Raw genomic sequence first — 22,615 nt, forward strand, 5'->3', positions numbered from 1 at the left:
GCTTTGACTCACTGCCAGCCTTGGAGGAGAGCTAAACAGGAGCCTTGAGAACTGCAATTTTATACTCAGGGTGCCTTAAAATGTTCCAAGTTATGTCGTGGATCTGGGCCCAAATGAATTTATCAGGCTAGCTGGTGATTTGCAGTTGATTTCCTACACGAGTGCAAAATTACTAAAATTTGACAATATAATAATGTTGTGTTCTCCACTGGCTGATGAAGCTGTAAATCTTTCCCTGGGTGAACAAATAATTTTCTGTTACCCTGCGGGTCTTTATTTTGACTGTTCTCCTACTAGCTACCTACTAACATTTCCTTGCTGGTCTGGAGATCAATTACAACACACCTACCTTTATGCAGCACTGACAAAAGCCACAAACCAGGATCAATGTTTTATGTTTGTGCTCCTCTGTGGGTTATTATCTCTCAGCTACTTGTCATCCCTTGCCTTGCATGATAACTGTGACACAAATCAGCACCTAAGGGGGGTTTCAGCTTCTCATTTCCCAACGTCATTCAGCATGATAGCAACTATCATTTAAAACCATTCTGCTCTCCCTCATCCACTCTCAAAGGAAAGCCACACTTCTTGCTAGCAAGTACCCAGGTTTCACCAGTGTCTCGAGGCAGTTACAGTGGGGTCCATGCTCAGGAGCTCTGCAGCTGCTAAGGCACCATGCTTGGCACAAGTCACTGCTGAGCACACCAGAATAACACCATGAAAATCTCTCTGGATCAGACATCAGCTGCAAGGCTTCACCTCTGCCATAGCAGGCAATAAACAAACAGTTCCTAAGCCAACCACAGGAAATCCAGTGGTTTCAAAATGGGAATGTTATTCACAGCTACCTTGTTGCAAACCTTAAAAACAGAAGTTTTCTGTACACGGACTTTTCATCCCAGTGGGCATCTATTTAGCCTTTCAGATGCAGCCAGGCCATCTGCATCCTACACCAACTAGCATATTATACAATAGGAGGCAATCTGTCATGACTAGGGCTCACGTGGCATAAAAGGATGTGCAGAGATCTTTGGGAATATAATTTCAGCAGATTTCACTAAACTCTGTTCTCTATAACTCAAGGGTATCCCTATGGATTCCAGCAGTATTACGAAGGATTCCTATCAACACATCAAACTTTGATTTGTCACTGAACATGCTATTTCTAAGCATTTACATATTAACCTTTTATTTCTCTCTAAAAGAGTAAAATCATGCCACTGTGCAGTTAACCAGCAGTGACAGGAATCTTGGTGAAAAACTTTGTTACATCTATCTCCAGATATGAAGCTGCAAAAGAGTCCAGAAGTTAAATATCTTTCATCTCATACAAAATATTCTAACTAGACCACAAAATCTTAGGATATGTGCTATAGCACCTCATGATTCAGTAAACAAACAGGTTTATCTCAGTTACAATACAAAAGGTCTCTCTCATCTCAAGTTATCTTCCTGTCATTCAGTATATTGGCATTACTCACTATCAATGATTAAAACTTCTCTGAAACATGAAAGAAATCGCTCTGGGTTTAAAACAGCATTTGCAGCAACGCTTGACCATTGCTCTACAAACACGCTTGAGATCTGCTAGAAATGCATTATAGTTCCATGATTTATTTTTTTAGCAACTTAACTCTAAAGGTAGGGCAATACGTTTCTAGTTCTGACAGCTGCTCAGTCTTGGGTGTGTGAAAAGCATGGAAATGTTTAAGGGCTATTTTTTTAAAAAAAAACACAACAAAGTACTGAAAGAATTATTATTTAAAAGCCAGTAAAAGAAAATCTGAGTTGTTTATTAGCCCCCATCTTTACCTTCAAGCCTCAGTAGACTTTAACTTTCATCATATTACTGTTGAAAAATATTTTTTCATTTGAAGACACAATAATAGTTTTCATAATTCACCCTTAATTACTTTATAATTCCTTAATTAAAGCACCTTAATTTGCCTGCAAACAAAACTCTCTGATGTTCTGCTTCAAAGACTGGCAAAATCTAAAGTATATTTAGGACATGTTTTCCCATGGGCTAAGCAGGATCTAATTATTAAAAGCTGTAGACACACAGCTGAAAAAATATGAACAACAACATTCTCCATGTATCTCATTTTCTGAGATAAGTGAATCTGTAAAAGAGTAATTGAAGCTGACATCTGCTTTTGGAAGAAGTGTGAATTAGAATTTTGAGCTTTTAGTTGAATAGTAGCTACTACTAATTCAGACTAGATTCTGTCATAAGAGGTGATTTTTCTTAATTTTTTTCACAGAAGAAAAACAACAAGCAAGCCACAACAAAACACATTGATTTAAATGAAACCTGAATATTGCCATTTTAAAGTCCTCTTATATTTGCAAGTTTCCTGTCAAAACTAAAATTGAGAGAGGAAACAAGTTACCTTATATGAAGCTGTTCTTCAGGAGGTAAGACAGCTAAAAATTATACTGTTTAGTGCCCATGAAGAATTATCTGAAACACACTTCCCTGGGCAGCAGTCTCTTTATACACATTCTGAGATTTCCTAGCCTTGGAAAACTTATTTTCAATAACACCCAGGTTTTTAACAATGTCATGACATACAAAGAGGTTTTGAAATGTCATCAACTGAGCTCATTCAGCTTCACTGGTCAAGATCAAGCAAAAATTCAAGGCACATTTAACACACACCTGATGCCATCTACTTTGTTTATCAATGCATTTGTTTTAGACAGATGTCTCTGAAGAGCAGTGCAAAATACTGCTGCTTTTGCATGTGGGCACGCAAGGATGCAGAAGTTATCTCAAAGAAGTCAATAATTATATGCAGTTCTCACAAGAATTTAAGAGTAGGAATATAACTGCAATTTCTTTTGTTCAGCTGTGTGGTAATTAATTGCTAATGCTGATTTTCTTTTACGAGGCTTGAATTTGGGGGAGCATCTCCTGATTGAGGATCTTGCACTAAAATAACAGTTCTAAAACTAACAATTTGCCCATCACAGAAAGGAAAAGATACAGATATGTATTTCAATACAGCAATCAAACCAGTACATATTACTACATATCCTTGGAAAACCTTCATGCTGTCTTTAGCCATATCTTGTTAAACTTTAATATTGGATGTAAAACAATGCATTTCTGAGTTATAAGCCAGTTATAAGCCCCACATTATGAGCTTATGTATTGTACAGACACAGAAGATGAAGCAGCATTCAAGTGCTGAACTATGCTAAACAGCCACAGGAGGTTGGCATAAAAGAAGTAATGCTTTAATTAATCCAGTTGAAAAGATATTTTAAAAATTAAAAATAAAAACACCCGCTGAGTATCCTGAGATGCACAGTTATAAGTATATATGGATCTATCTATGTATACATAGAAATGCATACACTAACACAGACACAAAGAACTGTTTTTTTATAGTTACATATTTTTTTATATTGAACATTTATGTTTAGTTCATATCTATATCTGCTGGAAGGGGCATGAAGGTAGGTGGATTAAGTCCACAACTTCTTTCAGGTCCCTTTCCACATATGTAACCCTGGATAAACTTCATGGCACCAAAGAGGAGAAAGACCTGAAATATCAATTTGTTCTGCCAGAGCCACACAATGAGTACACCATAAGGCAGAAGAAGAAAGAAAAGCCATTGCCACCTGTGGATAGTAGATATATGATTTTCAGCTAGGCCTGGAAAGGCTAATGTTTTCAGTTTCTTGTGGCTCTTCATCAGAATAAGACAAGCTTTGCAGAGCTCTTTAGGCATTTAACAAGGCAGGTATGTGTCTAGTCTTTATGCCTTTTTTCTCAAAGAATAAAAAGTAAATACCTATCTACTCTTCAAAATAGAACCCTGGCATTCCTCTGTCTCAGATCTTTCAAAATCAAAGAAAAGTATGCTATCTGCCAAGAAAAGACATATAAAAGACTAACTAGGATTTTTATTAACATTTACAGGAACATAACAATCATAATATCTAAATAATTTGTTTCATCTAGTAGATTCAAAAAGATAAAATCCAAGCTTTCTTTGAAACATGAAGGGATCAGAAAAATTACCATTAAGCTAAATGTATTTTCGCAATACTCAGCTCTTCTCTTTCGGATCAAAAATCTTTTTCAAAAGACAAGAAATTTAATGGAGATACATGTCTAAGGTGTTACCTTGAAACTAAGAGAAAGGTTAGGCCTTACAAGTACTAAAACCCTCTGTTTTTTTCCTTTGGCCATGTCTGGTTAATGTGAACATAGCACGTGTATTACGCAAATGTAGGACAATTGGTTTGATACCTCCAAACTCTGAAGCCATGCAACTCAGGAAAACAAGCTCCTCAGCAATGAAGCTCACTGCAGAAAGAGACAGACCTGTGACAGAGCCACCCCTGATGCTTCTACACCCTCAGAAGTGGTGGCTGCTCCCTGTGAAGCAACAGCCAATATGGTATTTTGGGTCTGCTAGCCTCTTCTTCATACAAGATCATATTCATGCTGCCCATGTTTTTTCATTTCATGGGCTGTTTTTTATGATACTAACTCTGCATCGTTCACTTCCTTCCACATGGGGAACGTGAGATATATAGTATAATGACTGACTTATGCAGAAAGCAGAAATCACTATGTGATGATGGAGAAAAACTGTGCTGAAGCAAAGAAGGAAAATGACACATTTTTCTTTCACACAAGTACAGTATTAGAGTAGCAAGTAGAGGAAGACAGAAACAATGTGGGAAACAGTAAACATCCAGAGCCCTAGCAAGGCTTCAGTGAATGCCCTTTGCATATTCCCTGCTTATATTTCTCCCAAGAGTCTCTGTAATTTTCCCAAGGTCGCAGTGTTATGTCTAATAAACATTGTCAAGATTCTTCATGTGGTTCTGTCTTGAAAACAGACTATACAATTAATGCTGTGTGAAGCATTCTCACATTTGCAAACTATTGACAACACCAAGGCACTAGAAAACTGAATAGCTCAATCTGTGTATCACGTATGCACAGCACGAGAAGCTAGGGGAATTCTGATTTTTGTGCAAAACAAAAAGATGAATTAATTTAATTCTCCTAATATTTTGAGTGTTTGGGGCTGCTCAACATTTTAAAATGAATGAATATATAATTATAATTTTATGTATTTTTTACTGGATAAAAGCTGTCTCTAGCACTAAAGAAACTATGACATCATGGTCCACTAAAAAAAAAAACCCTGAAAATTCAGTATAACAGAATTACTCATCCATCTGTGACATGCAGCTCAACAGAGAAACTTTAAAAGCCTGAGCTTTCTTCACGTATCTAAGTAAACTCACAAAATCTTATACTTTAAGGGTTAGATCTGAGGTTAAAGTAACATGCAAAATGAGCCCCAGGATAAGCATCCCAAGAAAATACATCAAAGCTTAATCATGCCCTTTTGTATGTTAGCTAGTAGAAACACTCTCTATAGCTAATGAATTTGTTCACTTTATTCATTCCAAAGTAACACTGCTAAAAGCTGCCAAAATGATGGTATTGACTGGAGACAGGTTCTTCCAGTCCCAAGGTACAGGAGGAGCAGCATAAGCTTCTCAAAAAACAATCTATAACTTTCAAGAAATACAGGGTAGGAGCCTGAAATAGATGCTCTGAAGTATTTTGTGTCTTTCCACAAAGGGGGCCCAGAGAAGTCTGTAGGTTTCCAGGAAAGGCTGATAGAACCTTGTGTTCCATCTGTGGAACAGATAGGTCCGTGTTAAAATCCTCCCATATGGCTCTATTCAATGGTGAATCAAGGCAAGCAGTTGAATATTTATATAAACTTAGGCATCTGCTGTCTTTCAAAAGACAAAGTCTACTTTTGTTTAACATCACGTACATGCTCAAGTACTTTGCCGAACTGAGCCCTTAAACTTTAGCACAACAACAAATGAATTAGGACAACAAATGAAGCAACTGTACACCAATGTTTGTGGCCTGCTTTACACTAGGATGGAGTAAATAACCTAGTATTGATTCAATTTAGACTACATAGCTGGAGGCTTCCTACTGGAGACTATTTCAGAGAAGCCAGCAAATATTCTATATTACAGACTGACTGAAAACCCAAGTACACTTGGATTAGCAACATGGGACCTAAATACTAATTTTCCACAATCATCAGGCTAGAGCAATACATATACACTATCTCCATAGACAAATGAAGAAAAAAAAACTTAGTTAAACATACTGTTATTGCCAAATACCTTTCATTAAAAAGTTTTTCAGCTCCTACATTGCTCATAGCTGGCAGGGCAGCACATTAAGTTCCATATAATCAGTACACCCACACCTAACGACTAAATTATGGATCACTTGGCAACTTCCAGTTCTCTCAGGCATATTTGAGCTCATTGTGAAGAATAACAAAGGCTCTACAGCTGAACAAGCACCAGAATTGAAGGCAAGAACCTGCAAAACTCTGGGCATGTGGAATGAATCCTCGTGATTATTTTGAAGATGTCATAATTTCCAACTTAAATGGACATAACTTCTGTCCTATTATAGCAGAGAAACAGATACCACCTGCAGGCATGAATCCTGGGGTTATTAATTCTGTTGACTTTGCTTCCTGTGTGATCCTGCATGTATTAGGAAGAAAAGAAGAAGCTAGTAACAAACTGTTTGTGGAGAAAATCAAATCAAATATTATACTTTACTTCTTTTGCGGAAGCTAGGCAAGGTCAAAATTAATACAATGGATTTTCCAAGATTCACATATTTTCATGCCTTTGCCCACCTACCACTCTAATCTTGAAGATTCAGTTTGATCCAGCAGTATATCAGGGATCACACCATTCCTGACATAAGGATGAAATGCTATATGCATTCACTCTGGATTAATGGTTGGACTTGGTGATCTTAAAGGGCTTTTCTAATAAAAATGATTCTACAAATGAGAATCAGGATAGTACCCAAGAGGAGTCCAGGAGATTAGGACCTCCACCAGGAACTGAGTAGTAGCTGTCAATGACCGGGAAGATATTCACAGGATAGCCATCTACAGGGTGCCTCAGTACTTTTGGAAGTGAGTGGAACTTTACCTTCTCGGGTGCTCCAAGATGTTGCCTAGTTTTCCCATTCTGGATGGTAACAGTTCCAAACACACAGCTGAGGAAAGCAGAGACAGAGGGTCAAGACAAAGAGGCAGCTAACTCTTGCTATGGCAAGGGGAACAGCATGGACATCATCAGCTGATCATCAGCTCCAACTTCATCCCTGAGGGGGAACTACTACATCTACTGCAGAGTACTCCTACACTTCCAGGCAGTAGTCACTGCCCCACTCACCTTCGTTTGTTCTCAGGCAGGAAGAGTCCAAGATTCACTCATTCTCACTTCTTCTCTCAGTTGTTGAATTGGGACAGTAATGGCTCACAAGCTCAGTCACTTCTCTGTGACAGGAGACACTGAATTCCCAACTCAGTCATGTAAAGGCAACTGACTCTCCTAGACAATCTTGGTTAATTTCACTCTATTCTTACTTCACTTGCTTGTAAAACAAATACTAAAACCAAAATACTTCAGATCTTCATATCAGGGTCTGGGAGGTAAGTATGCAATTATCTTGAAATAGATTAACAGTAAAAGAAGGAGTAACTCATGGGCTAAGGCATTTGATGTGTTTCTGTGGAGAGTTCGTTTGGCCCTAAATTAAGAGATGGATTCTGGCCTTAAAAATGAGTTGTGAGAAAGACTGTATCAAGCAGGATAAATATGCAAGTATATATTTTGGCTTAGCCCATGAGAAGCAAAAAGCTACAGCTATGCTGTAAGGTGTCTTGGATCACCAGACAGAAATCATTACCAGAAAATGAAGTATTGCACAGAAGAACTGTACCATGTGTAAGAGGAAATATCATGCGCAAAAATATTTCAGGATTAATAGTGTCAAGAATAATGCCCTCTATTTGTCCACAAAAAACAGTCATAGCTCAGACCATGTCAATAAGAAACCTTACCAAATATGTCTCATCTGTAAAAAGACATCTTATTCCTCATGCATGTTTACATCATAACGCCTGCAAGCTGCCTGTCAATGGCAAAAGGTCAGTGAAAATTTTTTTTGATTGAAGTCTAAAAACCTGATGTTGCTTTTGTCTTCACCTAAAGTTTCCCTCAATGCTACTAACAACAAAATCAGTTTCAGAAGGCTCAGACCTGGCCCTTAGGACCAGGTCAACCCAACATCTAATAAAACACTAAATCAAATAATCAGTTTCTCTACTGCAGTAGTTCAAAAGCGTACAGAAATAAATGTGCAAAAAAATCTTATATACTGTAGGCATTTTTGGGACTACTTATCTTTAAGAATATCCAGTGCCTATTCAATGACTTCAGTATGACCTTTCTTTCTGAATTTTTAAGATGAACTACATATTTGATGTCAATGTCCCAAGCAAAAGAAGACTATATGCTTATGAGTCTAAACCAATAGTATTATGAGCATTCATAGGAACAGAATAAAATATCACCAAATGCCTTTTCACCATAAGTTCTGAAAGACAGCTTTACTTACACTCAGCAGGTGATGATGAAATCTTTTGTCTGATCGTGGTACACTGCTGTGTGTAAGACTTCAAGGACTGACTAACAGGTGCTTACTGCTGTGCTAAAGGATTTTAATTTACTTAAAATTTGGGGTATAAAAGCCTTTTCCTTTCACCGACATACATTTTATTGGAATCTAAACTGCATATTAAAGTTCATGGCTATTAAAATGACTCATTGTATGCATTCATGAATTCCTCCACAAAGGAACAGAAAACACTCTGTACTAAGTTTTTTCCTTCATTTCCTACATTTTTATCTCTCGGTACATTTTCTGGAAAGAGAGAATGATATATATATTCTATTAGATAGCTGTTCCACTATGCAAAAAGTAACCTTAGCTCTGTAAAACACAAATCCTGGTTTTACAAAGCCAATAAATAAACAAAATGTCTAATACAGTGCTGAAGAAGCTCCAAGAGGAAGCCTCCACTTACTGTACACTTGGGATATAAATACTATATAATACAGGGATCTGCAATTGTGAATATAGCCAACTGCACCAAACCCCCTACAAAGGCTCATTCTTTTTCACAAATCTCTTCACACTTGCCTTATTTCTCACCCTTTTCTTTTTCATTTTAGATCATGAAAACCTGCATATACTAGAGATGTCAACTCACATAGTCAGACTTTCCACAGTTTTGTCTGATTCTGACAGGCCCTTCACTGTGGTCAAATTGTGGCTGAGATGGTCAAAAACTTGGAAAGAAAGGCCTCAGAATATAACAGAATAAACGGAAAAGAAGCAGAAATTTTTTTTCAGCTAGAGATACAAACAAGTTGCATCCTTTTCTTTTAATGTAGATATTCACCTCAAGCCTCATAAAAGCTAACAGTGCTGTTAGTCAAAGCCTGAAGAAAGCCTTGGCTTTGTCTACCAAATTTTTAAGAAGCTGGCAGAAAACAAGCTAGTGTTTGCTACAGTGACTTTTAAAACCTTTCCTTAGGGACGAAGCCCATTTACTGCCAAAGCTTGTGACATATTGTAAAGATCACTTTGACAAGCAGTATGGACCTCAGGGGGGGGAAAAAAAAAAAAAAAAAAAAAAAGGTGGCATAAGGATTTCTTCTGACAGTGGGAGAAAAAAAAAAGCTTTGGCTTGAAGATTTGTTTGTGAATAACAGCATGGGTCTCTTCTGAGACTCATATTTGGAAAATCTCTATATGGGAGCATCAGTGGAACTGATAGTTTTTCCTCATGGATTTCTTTGGTGAAGATAATTTGGTGTGACAGGAGAGCTTCTCAGACTGAGGCATGGACCAAGTTACTGAGTACAATTGATGGGAACCACCATGAGAATGAGATGTGTTCTCAACAGAAAATACCAAGAAATGGCTCCTGTTTTCTGCATTTAACACAATTCCTCAGCCTCAGATCCCAGTATGAACATGAGTCACACAACTCTGATTTATATATTTATTTAAATTCCCACTCTTAAAATGTAAGGCTGGGAAAAAGCATAATGAAAAAAAAGCTTGAATAACCTTTGAGAAAGCAAAGAAACAGAGATTTCTTATCAACATTGCAGAAGATCCTGATATTGAAATGCTTAGCAGTGAAGTACTTTTTTTGGAGAAAATTAATTCCAGTTGAAAGGGAAAGTTAAATCTCTGCTGTTGTAAACTTTATAATGAACATTGATGTCAAGTATAACAAAGCAGAAGTTGTTGTCGCTGGAGCAGGCAATGTTATCATTAGGTTTACCAAGAAGATAGCAATTAAAAATGCTTGAACAGGGTGCAGTGGGAATTGGAAAGACGGTGCCAGGGAAAATGTTCTCGAAGCTGGTGACCGAGCTGCTAGCACTATTGGGCTGCCTATCAGTTAGGCCCTGTGCCTTTTTTTTACTTAAAATAGGAGAAAACAGAGGACTCCTACCTATCATACTCAAGGACATCCAAGATTTCCTTCTACATTCCTGTAAGGACTTTTAGCACAGCTGTGCTCTGAGGTATATCAATATATATATCAATAGAGGTATAAAGCCCTGCACAAGAATAAAGGAGAGGCTACTTAAATTGGCACTCTGATAAACAGCAAGTCTCTCTAATGCCAAACAATGCACTCAGTGCAGCATGTTGCTAAGATCTGAGCAATGAGCACATCACATCTTGTCAAGTGGCTGTCCAACTGCAGCTGTTTGCAAGCCCACATCATTCACGTGTCAATCAAAAATGGCTAAAAGGCTTTCTTGCTGTTGAACTCTGTCATTTTACATGAATCTGACATTTTTTTCAGAGGTAATGAGTTTCTTTTCATTCTTTCATCATGTAATGTGTAGGCACGGTGCTTAGTTTGAGAATTCATGATATAAAATATTCCCCCTCATCAGAATCTATTTCTGTTAGCATCTGAAAACCAAAACCTTTATACTTCTGTTTCTATAGTGACTTGCCACCTAGACAGATTCCACTGCATTTCCACATTGCCTCCACCTCTCTTCTTTTCTGTTTCCAAATAAGAACTCCAGCGACTCAGTTTCTTTAAAACAAAAAAGAAACACATTCCCACTTTCACTAGAAGCTGTCAACTGGAAGTTCCCACCATAAGTCTGTGGCTTCCTGAGTACAACTGAATAGCACAAGTTTAAATCATATCAGCCTTGCCTAAGCAGCGCTGCTGTAAGGGCAAAGTACAGCACACCCTGTGAAGTTCACTGGGGGATAAGCAAAGCAGCTGGGGCTTCATGCAGCAATTTGAAGCCAGCTTTACTTCCTTTTCACCACTGAAAACTTCTCCACTCTCCCTCATGTACAGACTGTCCATGTAAGACTGCACAGATCTCCTTGCATATGTGTGTGCTGAGAACTGTGCTCACTCATTTGTTTCTGAACACCCTAACTTCCAAGCAATCAACATACTCACCTTTACATATTCAGGAAATGACAGGGTCATAGTTTGTTTAGGGGAAAGGGCAATAACCTAAGTAAATATTTTGATAGACTTCTTTAAAGTAGCTACTATAATGCACAAAAGGAGATTTGTACCCTTAGTTATCAAACCCCCCTCAACAAATGCAAAACATACTCCTCCCTCCTTAATTTTTTCTCTTAATAAATGTAATGTGAAAATTGTTCATGGATGTGATCTGTAAGTTCTCAAGATGCTGGCTGGGCAGGTTTTTTGGGCTACAGACCTATCTCACACAGAAATGAAATAACTAAGAAAGATCAGGAACTCTCATGCATTACATGTGAATTACTGCAGCTAAGCAGGCTTTTCATCAGCACATGGCTGGTTTATAAACTATTCTGAAAAGGAATGTTTCCAAAGAATCATATAATAGCACTTTCTAACTTTTTAGCATTAACCACCACTATGTGCTTATGCCATTAGAACAAATAAACTGTGAAAACCATGAAACAGCACTGGATAAAACAGAATATGAACGAAGAAAGTGATTCAATCATACCTCAGCCATAAAAGCAATGACTATAAAGTTCAAATAGTTAAGCTTCATCCTGTAACTACGAGAAAACAAGGTGAAGGCTTTCAGATCAGTAGGCATTTTGACAGAACAACACCATCTTGCAACCCTTTGGCACAACATGATGAATTTTTAATTTTTTTGAAGTACTTTCCATGAAAAGGGAATGGAAAGCAACCTCACAGTAGGCTGTGAGACCTGCTGACTGGTTGTACAATAGAGGCTAAGCCATGAAATGAAACCCTAGGAGCTGCTGCATCTTGAAATATCATAAAACAGAACAGTTGTATCTGGAGTAAATCTAATTGGGTACTTCCCTTGAATGCACAGTGCATTTGGCACTGCAATTTGTTTTTAACAGTGATTGGCATCAAGGCCATTGTGGTTGCATTCTTTTTCTTTAGGGGATTCAGTTAAATACCTATGAGTGTTAGCTGTTTCAACTAATTTGTATTCTGATAACATCCACCATGTTGTTCCCTCTGTCCACCCACACAAGAGAAAAATGCCCTTCTTAAAATAATTTACAATCTGAGATCAGTTGAATGTTGTGAAACTGTGAAAAAAAAATAAGTTAAGGACTAATACATAGCATTATGGTTATCAGATCAGTACCTGAATTAGGGCACAACAAATCTCAGGCCAGAAATAACTGAATAAAGATAAAACCTCAAGAAATATTAAGCAATTAATTCAAGAAAGAAAGTACAGATCCTTGCTTTATTAAGACACTGAAATATTTATTAATAAAGATGAGGTTTCAATGATGCTGAATGCAATTAGACAATGAATTTCAAAGGGAGGTGCACATGTAAATTCCTCTGTCCCATTTGAAAATCTCAGCCAACAGCAATCAAATAATCGTATCATCATGGAAAACAAATTCATTACTTTTTCCTTCCAGGAAAGAATGTAGTGTGGCTGAAGGAGCAAACATGGTAGGAACATGAGTATGTATGGTGATGTGTAGGCATGTGCTGAGCTAATACAGAAAGCAAAATTCAGAACACCCATAGCAGTGAAGGCAACTAGATCCTGGGAGGATGGCCATGATTGTGCAGATTACAAGAAAACAATCAGAGGTGACATCTGTGGAGGTAAGTAGGAATCCAATCTGTAAAGAATAACTTCCCATCCATTTCTTTTTGTTTAGGGTACTTTTTCGGCTGGGGAAACAACACAGGGTTTTCTTTCCTGTATTCTGCAGTTTTCCAAATCCATCCTCTTTGTCTGAATACTGGTAACATATAAATATGCTACTTACTCCCTCGTGTTTCAGTTTGGTCTCAGCCATAGTGCTGTTGAGAGCTCTGAATTCCTGGGGTGCCCCTGGAGACACTCTGGTGACAGTCCCTGAGCCTGCAAATCAATGCACAGACACATAACCTTATTCACCTTCATCCCCTGAGCTCTACTGCAGAATCAAGGGCAGTGAGAAGGAGGTAGAATGTTCCTGTTTCCCACAAGGTAGTGCCACATTAATTAAAGATTAATTAGATTATTAAATCCACATTAAGGGCAACTCCTTTCTCAGGGTAGATTTAAAGCTTAAAGGCACCAGAATTACAACAACAGTCCTCCTGTGTAGTATACAGGGAATAACATTACAACAGAAAAGACAGTCACTTGAGGAAGTGCTGGGACAGAAAATCAGTCAATGAAATGAAATTTTTTAGACTAAAAATTTTTTTAGACTGTGTATTTTCTTCCTTTTCTCCTGAACTTATTTATAAGAGCAAGAACCTTCTTCCCAACAGGCAATTATCTGCTTTGGCTTGATCATTACTGTAAACCAAAAGTATTTAACTAAGGATATCACTTTCCCTGTCAGATGAAGGCATTCTTCATATAAACGTACCTGTAAATGTAAATATATATATATATGCATGAGAAATATACATATACACACATGCACACTTTCTGTATGCCTCATGGGCTGTTATACAATGCTCACAGACAGCTGTGGTATTCATCCACAGGAACACATAAGTGCTGAATCACAGAGGACTGTCAGTCATCAGCCCAAACGTCCTGCAATTCCATGTTTCTATTCCATAACACAAGTCCTTGCTCTACCTAAGGAATTTTTATTTATTTATTCATTGATCCTACCATTCCCATTGGAAAACAACTCCAGAGTCTCACTGTGACCTGGTGGCTAAAGTCTTTCCTCTGGTTTCCTGACAAAACCTCTTCTTTTGACCAGTTCATGCTCATTCCCCTCCCATTTTCTTTGGCTTGATCAGTTCTCCCCTTCCTTTTCCGTGCTCCTTTCCTTACAATTGGCAAAAGAGATCTTACTTCAGCTTCCAATTTGCTGAAGCTAAACAAAGCAGCTATTTTCGTTTCCTCTTGCAAAATGTTTGGCGTTAGGACTTCATTTCCCAAAAGAGGAGAATATGTATGATGGTGGAAATACATCCTGTGTGGGCTGTGGCACATAGCATGCAAGTTCTGACCAGATACATGAGGGCTCTGCACAGGATATGAACAAGCAAAAAGTCACACCAATGTGTGACACAAAGCCTTATCTAAATGAACACATGCTCCCCTCTTAGCAGGGGCTTTTAGCTTGGACTCAGCTGGGGATTAGTCTGGATTGTGTTAACATTAATTGCATACAGGCAGAGGGAGCGTGCAGCTACCTTCCTGCTATGAGCAGTACAGACACCCCCCAGGAGTCCTGAATGCTTCCTGGGAATGGTAAACCACGACTTTCCTGGGATTTAGGCTCCTATATCTTACATGATTCAAGATCATGAAAACTGACATCTAAACTTGCTGTCATGAGGGACTCTAATGAACTGCAGACGTGTCTGCTGGATTCAGAGTTTTGCTGGATTCAGGAGGTAGAAGGCATGGAGAGAGACCACAACAGAAAAACAGATTCCCATTATTAGGCTATGGACAAATGATCTGACTTCTTAAAATGTTTTTCCTAACTTCTCTCTGCACCTAATGGCTAACAGTTGCCTGGTTCCTAAGTGTTACTACTGAGGTAAAGTTATCATAGTTTATAAGATGAAAAATGACAATATTATTTTTTACTACCAACCAATAACTTCACCCAACTTTTGCACTAAAGCAAAAAACATTTCTTGATCATCTACTGTGACATTACACATGGATAACCATGCATTTCTGCATGAGGTCTGTAGGCATTCAATTGCTTCAGCAGCACTGGAGAATCCAGCTGTCCTCAGAGTGGCCCTGTGCAAATCCCAAGAACTGTGCTGATCAATGGTCATGACTGGGTGGCATGCTCCTCTGACCTGACACAGCATTGAGGCCCAGATGTGGGGCTTTGAGGCCTTGAAAGCCCTGAGCACCAGTGGTTTAGGAAAAATATAACCCTTGCATTCTGCTAAGGAAGAGTATATTTAGCCACAGGTCCTAGCATAATTCTGGTATTATTGTTATTACAGGATATATAACTGAAGTAAGAGCTCAGCATACTCCTGTTTACTGGCTTCAATTTATTTATTGCTATAATAACTTCTTCTCCACTGACATTTCATTATTAAGGACATCCTTCTTGGGTTTTTTTCTAGGATTCCAAGCTAAGTAATTCATACTTTCTCTACTCTCCATACTGTCAGCTGGCCAAGCAAAACTTATTTTCTACATGCAAACTAGGATGTCCTCCTCTTCATTTAATATGATTTTCTGTGTCCTACAAGGCAGCTGCAAGGAATACAGGTTGTAGAATGCTGCAAAGGTGTGCTTAGTCATTAAAAAATTACTTTTCAGTGAAAACTGCTAAGAGGTTTTCACAACAATGATAGAACAAGCCTCAGAAATATTACTTGGGGAGATTTATAACCCACGCCAACTTGTGTATCTGAAGTATTTTCTTGGAAGCTGTTGCTTGATTAATTATTTTGCACCCAGCATCAAGGAGTTTGCCTACCCATACATTAACAGCAAACAAGGAACTATGCTTCTTCAAAAAGTGGCCAGAGTAACTATTTGTCATTCTTGATTCATTTAACAAAATCAAATGAAACAACAAGAGCACTGACATTTCAAAAGCAGGTATTGTGGCTTTCTAGATGTGTTTCAAAGGCACATCATCTAGCCCAGTATTGCAGAGAACAACACAGAGCAAAAGGGCAAAAAATCTTTACCTCTCAGGTCATGAAGCACAAATTTGTGTGTCTCACTGCATCCCTTCCTACTCTGTCAAAGAGAAGTTGAAAGGACTGATAGGGAGAAAATCCTCTGGCAGATATTTATTCCCAAGTACTTACATTTAAAATGGGTGATTATGATTACCTCATGAGAATTTTCATAGATTATGAAATGCTCAGGCATTCCTACCAAAATTTCTGCTAACAGCTGAATAATTAGAGATAAATACATACTGAATTAATATAGAGAAAAGCAGGCTTAGTACAACAACAGATGCTTTGAAGAGTGGGGACAAAGGATGAGATGTAAAGGGCTACGGGTATGGGATGACAAGAGGTGAGGCACTGCCGGGCACTGGCAACCCCATGGTTATAACTAATGTGCTAGTGATCACTTGAAGAAATGCAGAGCTGGAAGTGGACATAACTAGCTTCAGGGTGGATAAAAATAACAAATATCTAATCTGTGTAAAATGCAACTTATACAGAAAATTTCCATATGATGTAAATTTGCAGTCCAGTGAAAAAAAGAAGCAAGGTACAAATGAAAGTCAGCAAACAGGAAAATTACTCAGACATCAGTTTTGTAGCTTGACATTGGAAGAAACATAAAACAGGAAATGTTTCAACTTCCTCAGGGACACTGTGCATAGAAAAATAAAAGGGACCACAGTAGATCTCTCTCTTAATATCATCACATACATTTGTCTGGAATAGATCATACAAATCTAATTACTAACTCAGCTTGGAGAAGGGTTTTAAGCTTCAGCACAGAATGATCAGATATTTTTTAATGATCAAAGCACAAATTAATTCTTTAATATTATAATTGTAAATTGCATCGTCTTGTTCTTAATACGGAAGGAAAAAGAGGACAACAAAGTCTCCTTAATACTAAGATTCTTTTAAAATACCACTGTTTGTCTTTGGCTAATAGCCTGGGCTGTTCTCAGAAGCCCTCAAGGCAATTCGTCTTTCTTTTTTTAAAATAACAAAGAGCAGCATAGAGCTAAATTTTGCCCCCGTTTCCACTTCTGCAAACCCACTGCAGACAATAATGCTGCAGAATTTGAAGACCATGGGATCTCCACTGGTGGGAAGACACACTGGATGGGAATGTTCCTTCATAAGGATCTCCCTGACATAGGACCCAGAAAGGGAGCAGACATCATTCAGTGGCCACAAGGCTATGAGTCCTGGCTCACTGGGGACATCCCAGATGACTGGAAGTTGGTGACTGTCACGCCAATCCACAAAAAGGGCCGGAAAGAGGACCCAGGAAACTACAGGCCCGTCAGCCTGACCTCAGTGCCTGGCAGTGTTATGGAACAGATCATCCTCAGTGCAATCACACAGCACCTGCAGGATGGGCAAGGGATCAGACCCAGCCAGCATGGGTTTAGGAAGGGCAGGTCATGCCTGACCAACCTGATCTCCTTTTATGATCAGGTGACCCGACTGGTGGATGAGGGGAAGGCTGTGGATGTGGTCTACCTGGACTTCAGCAAGGCCTTTGACACCGTCTCCCACAGCATTCTCCTGAAAAAGCTGTCATCCCACAGCTTGGACAGGAGCACCCTGTGCTGGGTTAGGAACTGGCTGGAGGGCTGGGCCCAGAGAGTGGTGCTGAACGGGGCTGCATCCAGTTGGCAGCCAGTCACTAGTGGTGTCCCCCAGGGATCAGTGTTGGGCCCAGTTCTGTTTAATATCTTCATTGATGATTTAGATGAGGGCATTGAGTCCATCATCAGCAAATCTGCAGACAACACTAAGCTGGGGGGAAGTGTCGATCAGCTGGAAGGCAGGAGGGCTCTGCAGAGGGACCTGGACAGACTGGAGAGTTGGGCTGATTCCAATGGGATGAGGTTCAACAAGGCCAAGTGCCGGGTCCTGCACTTTGGCCACAACAACCCCATGCAGCGGTACAGGCTGGGGACAGAGTGGCTGGAGAGCAGCCAGAGAGGGACCTTGGAGTTTGGATTGACAGGAAGCTGAACATGAGCCAACAGTGTGCCCAGGTAGCCAAGAAGGCCAATGGCATCCTGGCCTCTATCAGGAACAGCGTGGCCAGCAGGTTCAGGGAAGTGATTCTGCCCCTGTACTCAGCGCTGGTGAGGCCACACCTCGAGTACTGTGTCCAGTTCTGGGCCCCTTAGTTTATGAAGGATATTGAAGTCCTGGAGCGGGTCCAAAGGAGGGCAACTAGGTTGGTGAAAGGACTCGAGCACAGATCCCATGAGGAGAGGCTGAGGGAGCTGGGCCTGTTCAGCCTGGAGAAGAGGAGGCTCAGAGGAGACCTTATCACTCTCTACAACTCCCTGAAAGGAGGGTGTAGCCAGGGGGGGGGTTGGTCTCTTTTGCCAGACGACTTTCAACAAGACAAGAGGGCATGGTCTTAAGTTGTGCCAGGGGAAGTTTAGGTTAGATATTAGAAAGAATTTCTTTACGGAGAGAGTGATCAAGCATTGCAATGGGCTGCCTCGGGAAGTAGTGGATTCTCCGTCCCTGGAGATATCTAAAAAGAGACTGGATGTGGCACTCAGTGCCATAGTCTAGTAACTGCAGCAGTAGTGGATCAAGGGTTGGACTTGATGATATCTGAGGTCCCATCCAACCCAGCCAATTCTATGATCATTCAGTGGCCACAAGTCTATGATGGCCATAGCTTGGATTACTCTATTTCACCCTTTGTCTTGTTTGGTTTTCTCTTCCCATCAGTTCACGATGGAGCAGGGGTGAAACAAAGCTCAGTACTGGAGGAACTTCTACAAGGAGAATTTCCCAGGCTTCCCCTGTCTGTGTCAGAGCCACATGGTAATACTGTGTCAGGTTTATCCTGACTGAATAAGTATAAACATGAGGGAGCTAAACAAGACTGCAGTTCCCATGGAAGCCTTTGGGAACTCAGATGGGCTTTTATGCAACCCACACAAAGGCAGAGTTCAGCCTGGTGGTCTCCAAGGACAGTGACTATGCCAACCTCATTAAAGAGCCTTCTTTGATAATAATTTTCTTTTTAGCTTTTAAATAGGACATGAGGAACAAGCTTTCAGAGTCTAAATTTATAAACAGAATTTGCAGGAGATTTTAGGATTAAATTGCAAACTTAAATTCTCTGTGATTTTTCTGTGCCTGTAATGAGATACTGTAAAATAAAATAAATATTACCCAAACCTGGATCATAATAATAATAAAAAATCATTAATTTTCTCTTATTGTTACCAGTACTAAAAAATACAAAACAACCTTCATATCCTTAAATATTTTCCTCTGGAAAAAGCATGGCAGAAGCCATGTTTTTAAAAGGTTACAACATTCCACACTTGGAACCGTTGTGTTTTATAGCTCTATTATTTTTTACAGAAGCACTTAATTGTGTATGTCATTTCTTTTGGCACATTTGTACTTCTCTGCCACAGATTAGGGAAGCTGTTTTCAAGAAGATTACGTTTTTTGAGTTCTTTTGTCACAAAATGGAAATAATTGGACCGTGATGAATACAGACTGGAAATAACTTCTGCTATTACATTTAGAGAAGAGATAACATCTTACCCAATGAGCTATTATTCAGCACACTCTCCAGATACTTAACCATTGCCTCAATATCACTGTCCTGTGGATAAATGAAATATGGAATACCATTAGTGGGAGCACAGACTTAAACACCATGTACCAGAGGTCCATAAAACAAACATAAAGGATATCACTTACACCAATGAATGTCAACACTAGACTATACAGAGTCAACATTGCTCAGAATTTTTTCTGTGTTTTCTCCTCCTAAAACACAAGGTTTGGGAATAGTGTTATGTACAAACAATTATTTACATCAGATTCTTTACAAAACACAAATGTGTGAAGTAACCAGGTATGGATTCTAAAGAAGACATGCTTACTGTGGAGGGTGATGTGCCACCTCTGAAAACAAAGCAGCATTTTACCATCAGTTAACCCTGGAATATCTAAACCAAAATTACTTTGAAAAAAAAATGTGATAAAATTATTTGAAACAGACTCTGCTGTTTTAGTTGAGGTTTGCAAATTAGGAACCAGCTTCTTGGTTGGCCATTTCAACAAATAACCCAAAGGCTTGTAGGCTCCCCTTGGAGCAGCCTGTGAGGTTTTGGCCAGGTAAAGTCAGCACCAGGTCTTCCAGTTCTTTAGCTCATCCGAAGTGCCTGATTTACCTCAGATAACCAGAAAAATCTGACCCTGCTTAACGAGAGCTTTTGCCATTTAGCAGTATAGCTTGGGAAATGCAGCAGAATGCATGGCATTGATATACATGATATATATTGAATTAAGACAGACTTAATACTAAGATTTAATTTATATCTTTTTTTTAAGTAATTAATTCCACCTTTAAGACTTCATTTTAAAGTTATTAAATATTTTTCATACAAAACTAAACTTTAAAGTTAGTTTCCTGCTAATATAAATTTGTAATTACTTTTATTTTCATTAGCACTAACAATTAAATGAAAATTTGTAGACAGAGAAAAATGTGGTAAATGGCCAAATACAATATTAAGACAATTGCTTTAATAAAGCCCTTTATTTGTTTATTATGGGATAAAGATTGTAATTCCCAAACTTTTGACTTCTTATAGCAGGACATCATACTTACTCCAAATATCACAACAGAGTTGATTTTTTTTCTCACTACACTGTAAGACAAAAGATACACTTTCAACACTTTCATTGTTGCTGGTTTTCAAGGACACTAACATTTCAAGATGGCTTCACTTGGCCATCTTATAAAAAAAATCAGTGAGGAAAAGAATGCAGTTTTCACCCAGTGATAAATAGTTGAATAAATTGTTAATCACCATACACTGAGGTAGAAACTACCTGTGTCTTTTCTCCACTTGAGTCTCACAATCTGAGAGGATGTGAGCTGTTTTATTTAATATGTTTATCTGTTAAATATATATATTTAATGGTTTTTGCAGGGAAAGCAAAGCCCTACAAAGTAGGCAAGGGACTCTTTACATGTAAGAGCCAGCACAGATAAAACCCTAGACATTTCAAATTCAGAATGAAGAAACCCCTTTCTAAAAGCAAAAGGCCATGCCACAGCACACATTAGGAATCAGGTTGAGCATTTTTCGGGGTAACAGCCTGTAGACCACCCACAGCAACTGGGTTATCTGGTTTGACAATCTCAGAAGTGACCTGGAAATTGAAAACACAAAGCTAATGTAGCACATTAGTAGATTTTCTCATAAGGAAGAGGGTGAATGCGCTGCTAGAGTCACTAAAAGACAACACAAAGAACATGGTGATAAACTAGCATACAACACATCCTTTAGCATCTCAGCTAAATCAAAGCAAATTAAACCCTCACCATGCACTAACTTTTCAAGACAAAACCTCTCCTAGGTTTCATATTTTATTTTTTTTAAGAAAAAAATTCTTTCAAGTTTTCCCCCTAACTAGAAACCAGTGTTCCTAGGGAAATAAACAACCACAATAACAACAACAAAACATGTAGAAAAGAGCTATCGGCTTGAAGGAGTAGAGGTCTGAAAAATTAATTCACAAATTGCTTCTTGAAATCTGGTAATATGCATTTCTGGTCCAAAAGAGGGGGGAAAAGGACACTAAACTCCAATGCTGAAATCAAAAGGAGAGGTCCAGATGTGCTTAGGGTCTGAAATTGGTGGCAACTGCAGATCTTCAGCTGAATCATGTAGCTAAAAACACAGGTGCTGTATTGGAAAATATCAACAAGGGAAAAATTGCTGCCCCTGCTCCTTATCCTAAGCCTTTGAAATTATTCCATTCCAGTGCCTAACTCTACCTTCTTAACTGAAGAGGTGTTGCATCCCACATAAGGCCACCCCCTCTCATTCTGTCTTCACACCTGTGGGAGCCTAATAGAGCTTGAATAAATAGCTCACATCTCTTTCTACATCATGCACCCCAATGTGCTCTTCAATTAGATGACTTTTCTGACCCCATGCTACTGCACAGGTATCAGAATTTTTTAAATCATTTTTTGAAGTAATGGGGTCAACCAGGGAGTACTGCCAGATTCAGCATTTCCACTCTATCTGAACAGAAATAACTAGAAAAGCAGCTGGTGCTGGAAACTTAAGAGATTTGAACAGATTAGAAAAGTAAATGTCTTACAAGCCCTCATACTGTGTTGCAGTGGAATAACTTCTTTATTTGCCCACACCTCCAAAAGTTGAATTTATGATGGTATTTTTGAGGAAATAGTTTATGAGTATGAATCCCATCATAAAAACAAAACTCCTACTTGATTTGTAAGTAAATGACTGCAGAAGCATAATCTTGCTCTATACTAGCAAGATCAAACCTATTCTGGTTGGATTTGAAGCTTGTTATTAACACTCTGCATGATCTGCCCTACCTTTGAATAGTGTCCATTTCATGTAAGAGTTGACATCCAGAATGAAGATGTCTCACGCATGCTAATATCTGTATAATATATAATCTTTATAATCACCAAGGAGAGACCTCTCAGTATATTCTATCTAACCTACACTTAT

At 38.8% G+C, this 22,615-nt stretch overlaps 1 protein-coding gene across 1 annotated transcript in view; it reads right to left on the reverse strand.

The window, feature by feature from the left end:
• The window catches only part of NEK11 (NIMA related kinase 11), an 88,647-nt gene that overhangs the window by 4,619 nt on the left and 61,413 nt on the right, over nt 1–22,615 (reverse strand). The window contains exons 15-17 of the mRNA XM_030444489.1: nt 19,650–19,710; nt 13,232–13,326; nt 11,568–11,569 (exon numbers count right to left, since the gene is read on the reverse strand). Coding sequence (XP_030300349.1) covers nt 11,568–11,569; nt 13,232–13,326; nt 19,650–19,710 — 158 coding nt within the window. The remainder of the gene's footprint in view (nt 1–11,567; nt 11,570–13,231; nt 13,327–19,649; nt 19,711–22,615) is intronic.

Source organism: Calypte anna, chromosome 2 (genome assembly GCF_003957555.1).
Source record: "Calypte anna isolate BGI_N300 chromosome 2, bCalAnn1_v1.p, whole genome shotgun sequence".
Taxonomy (NCBI): Eukaryota; Metazoa; Chordata; class Aves; order Apodiformes; family Trochilidae; genus Calypte; species Calypte anna.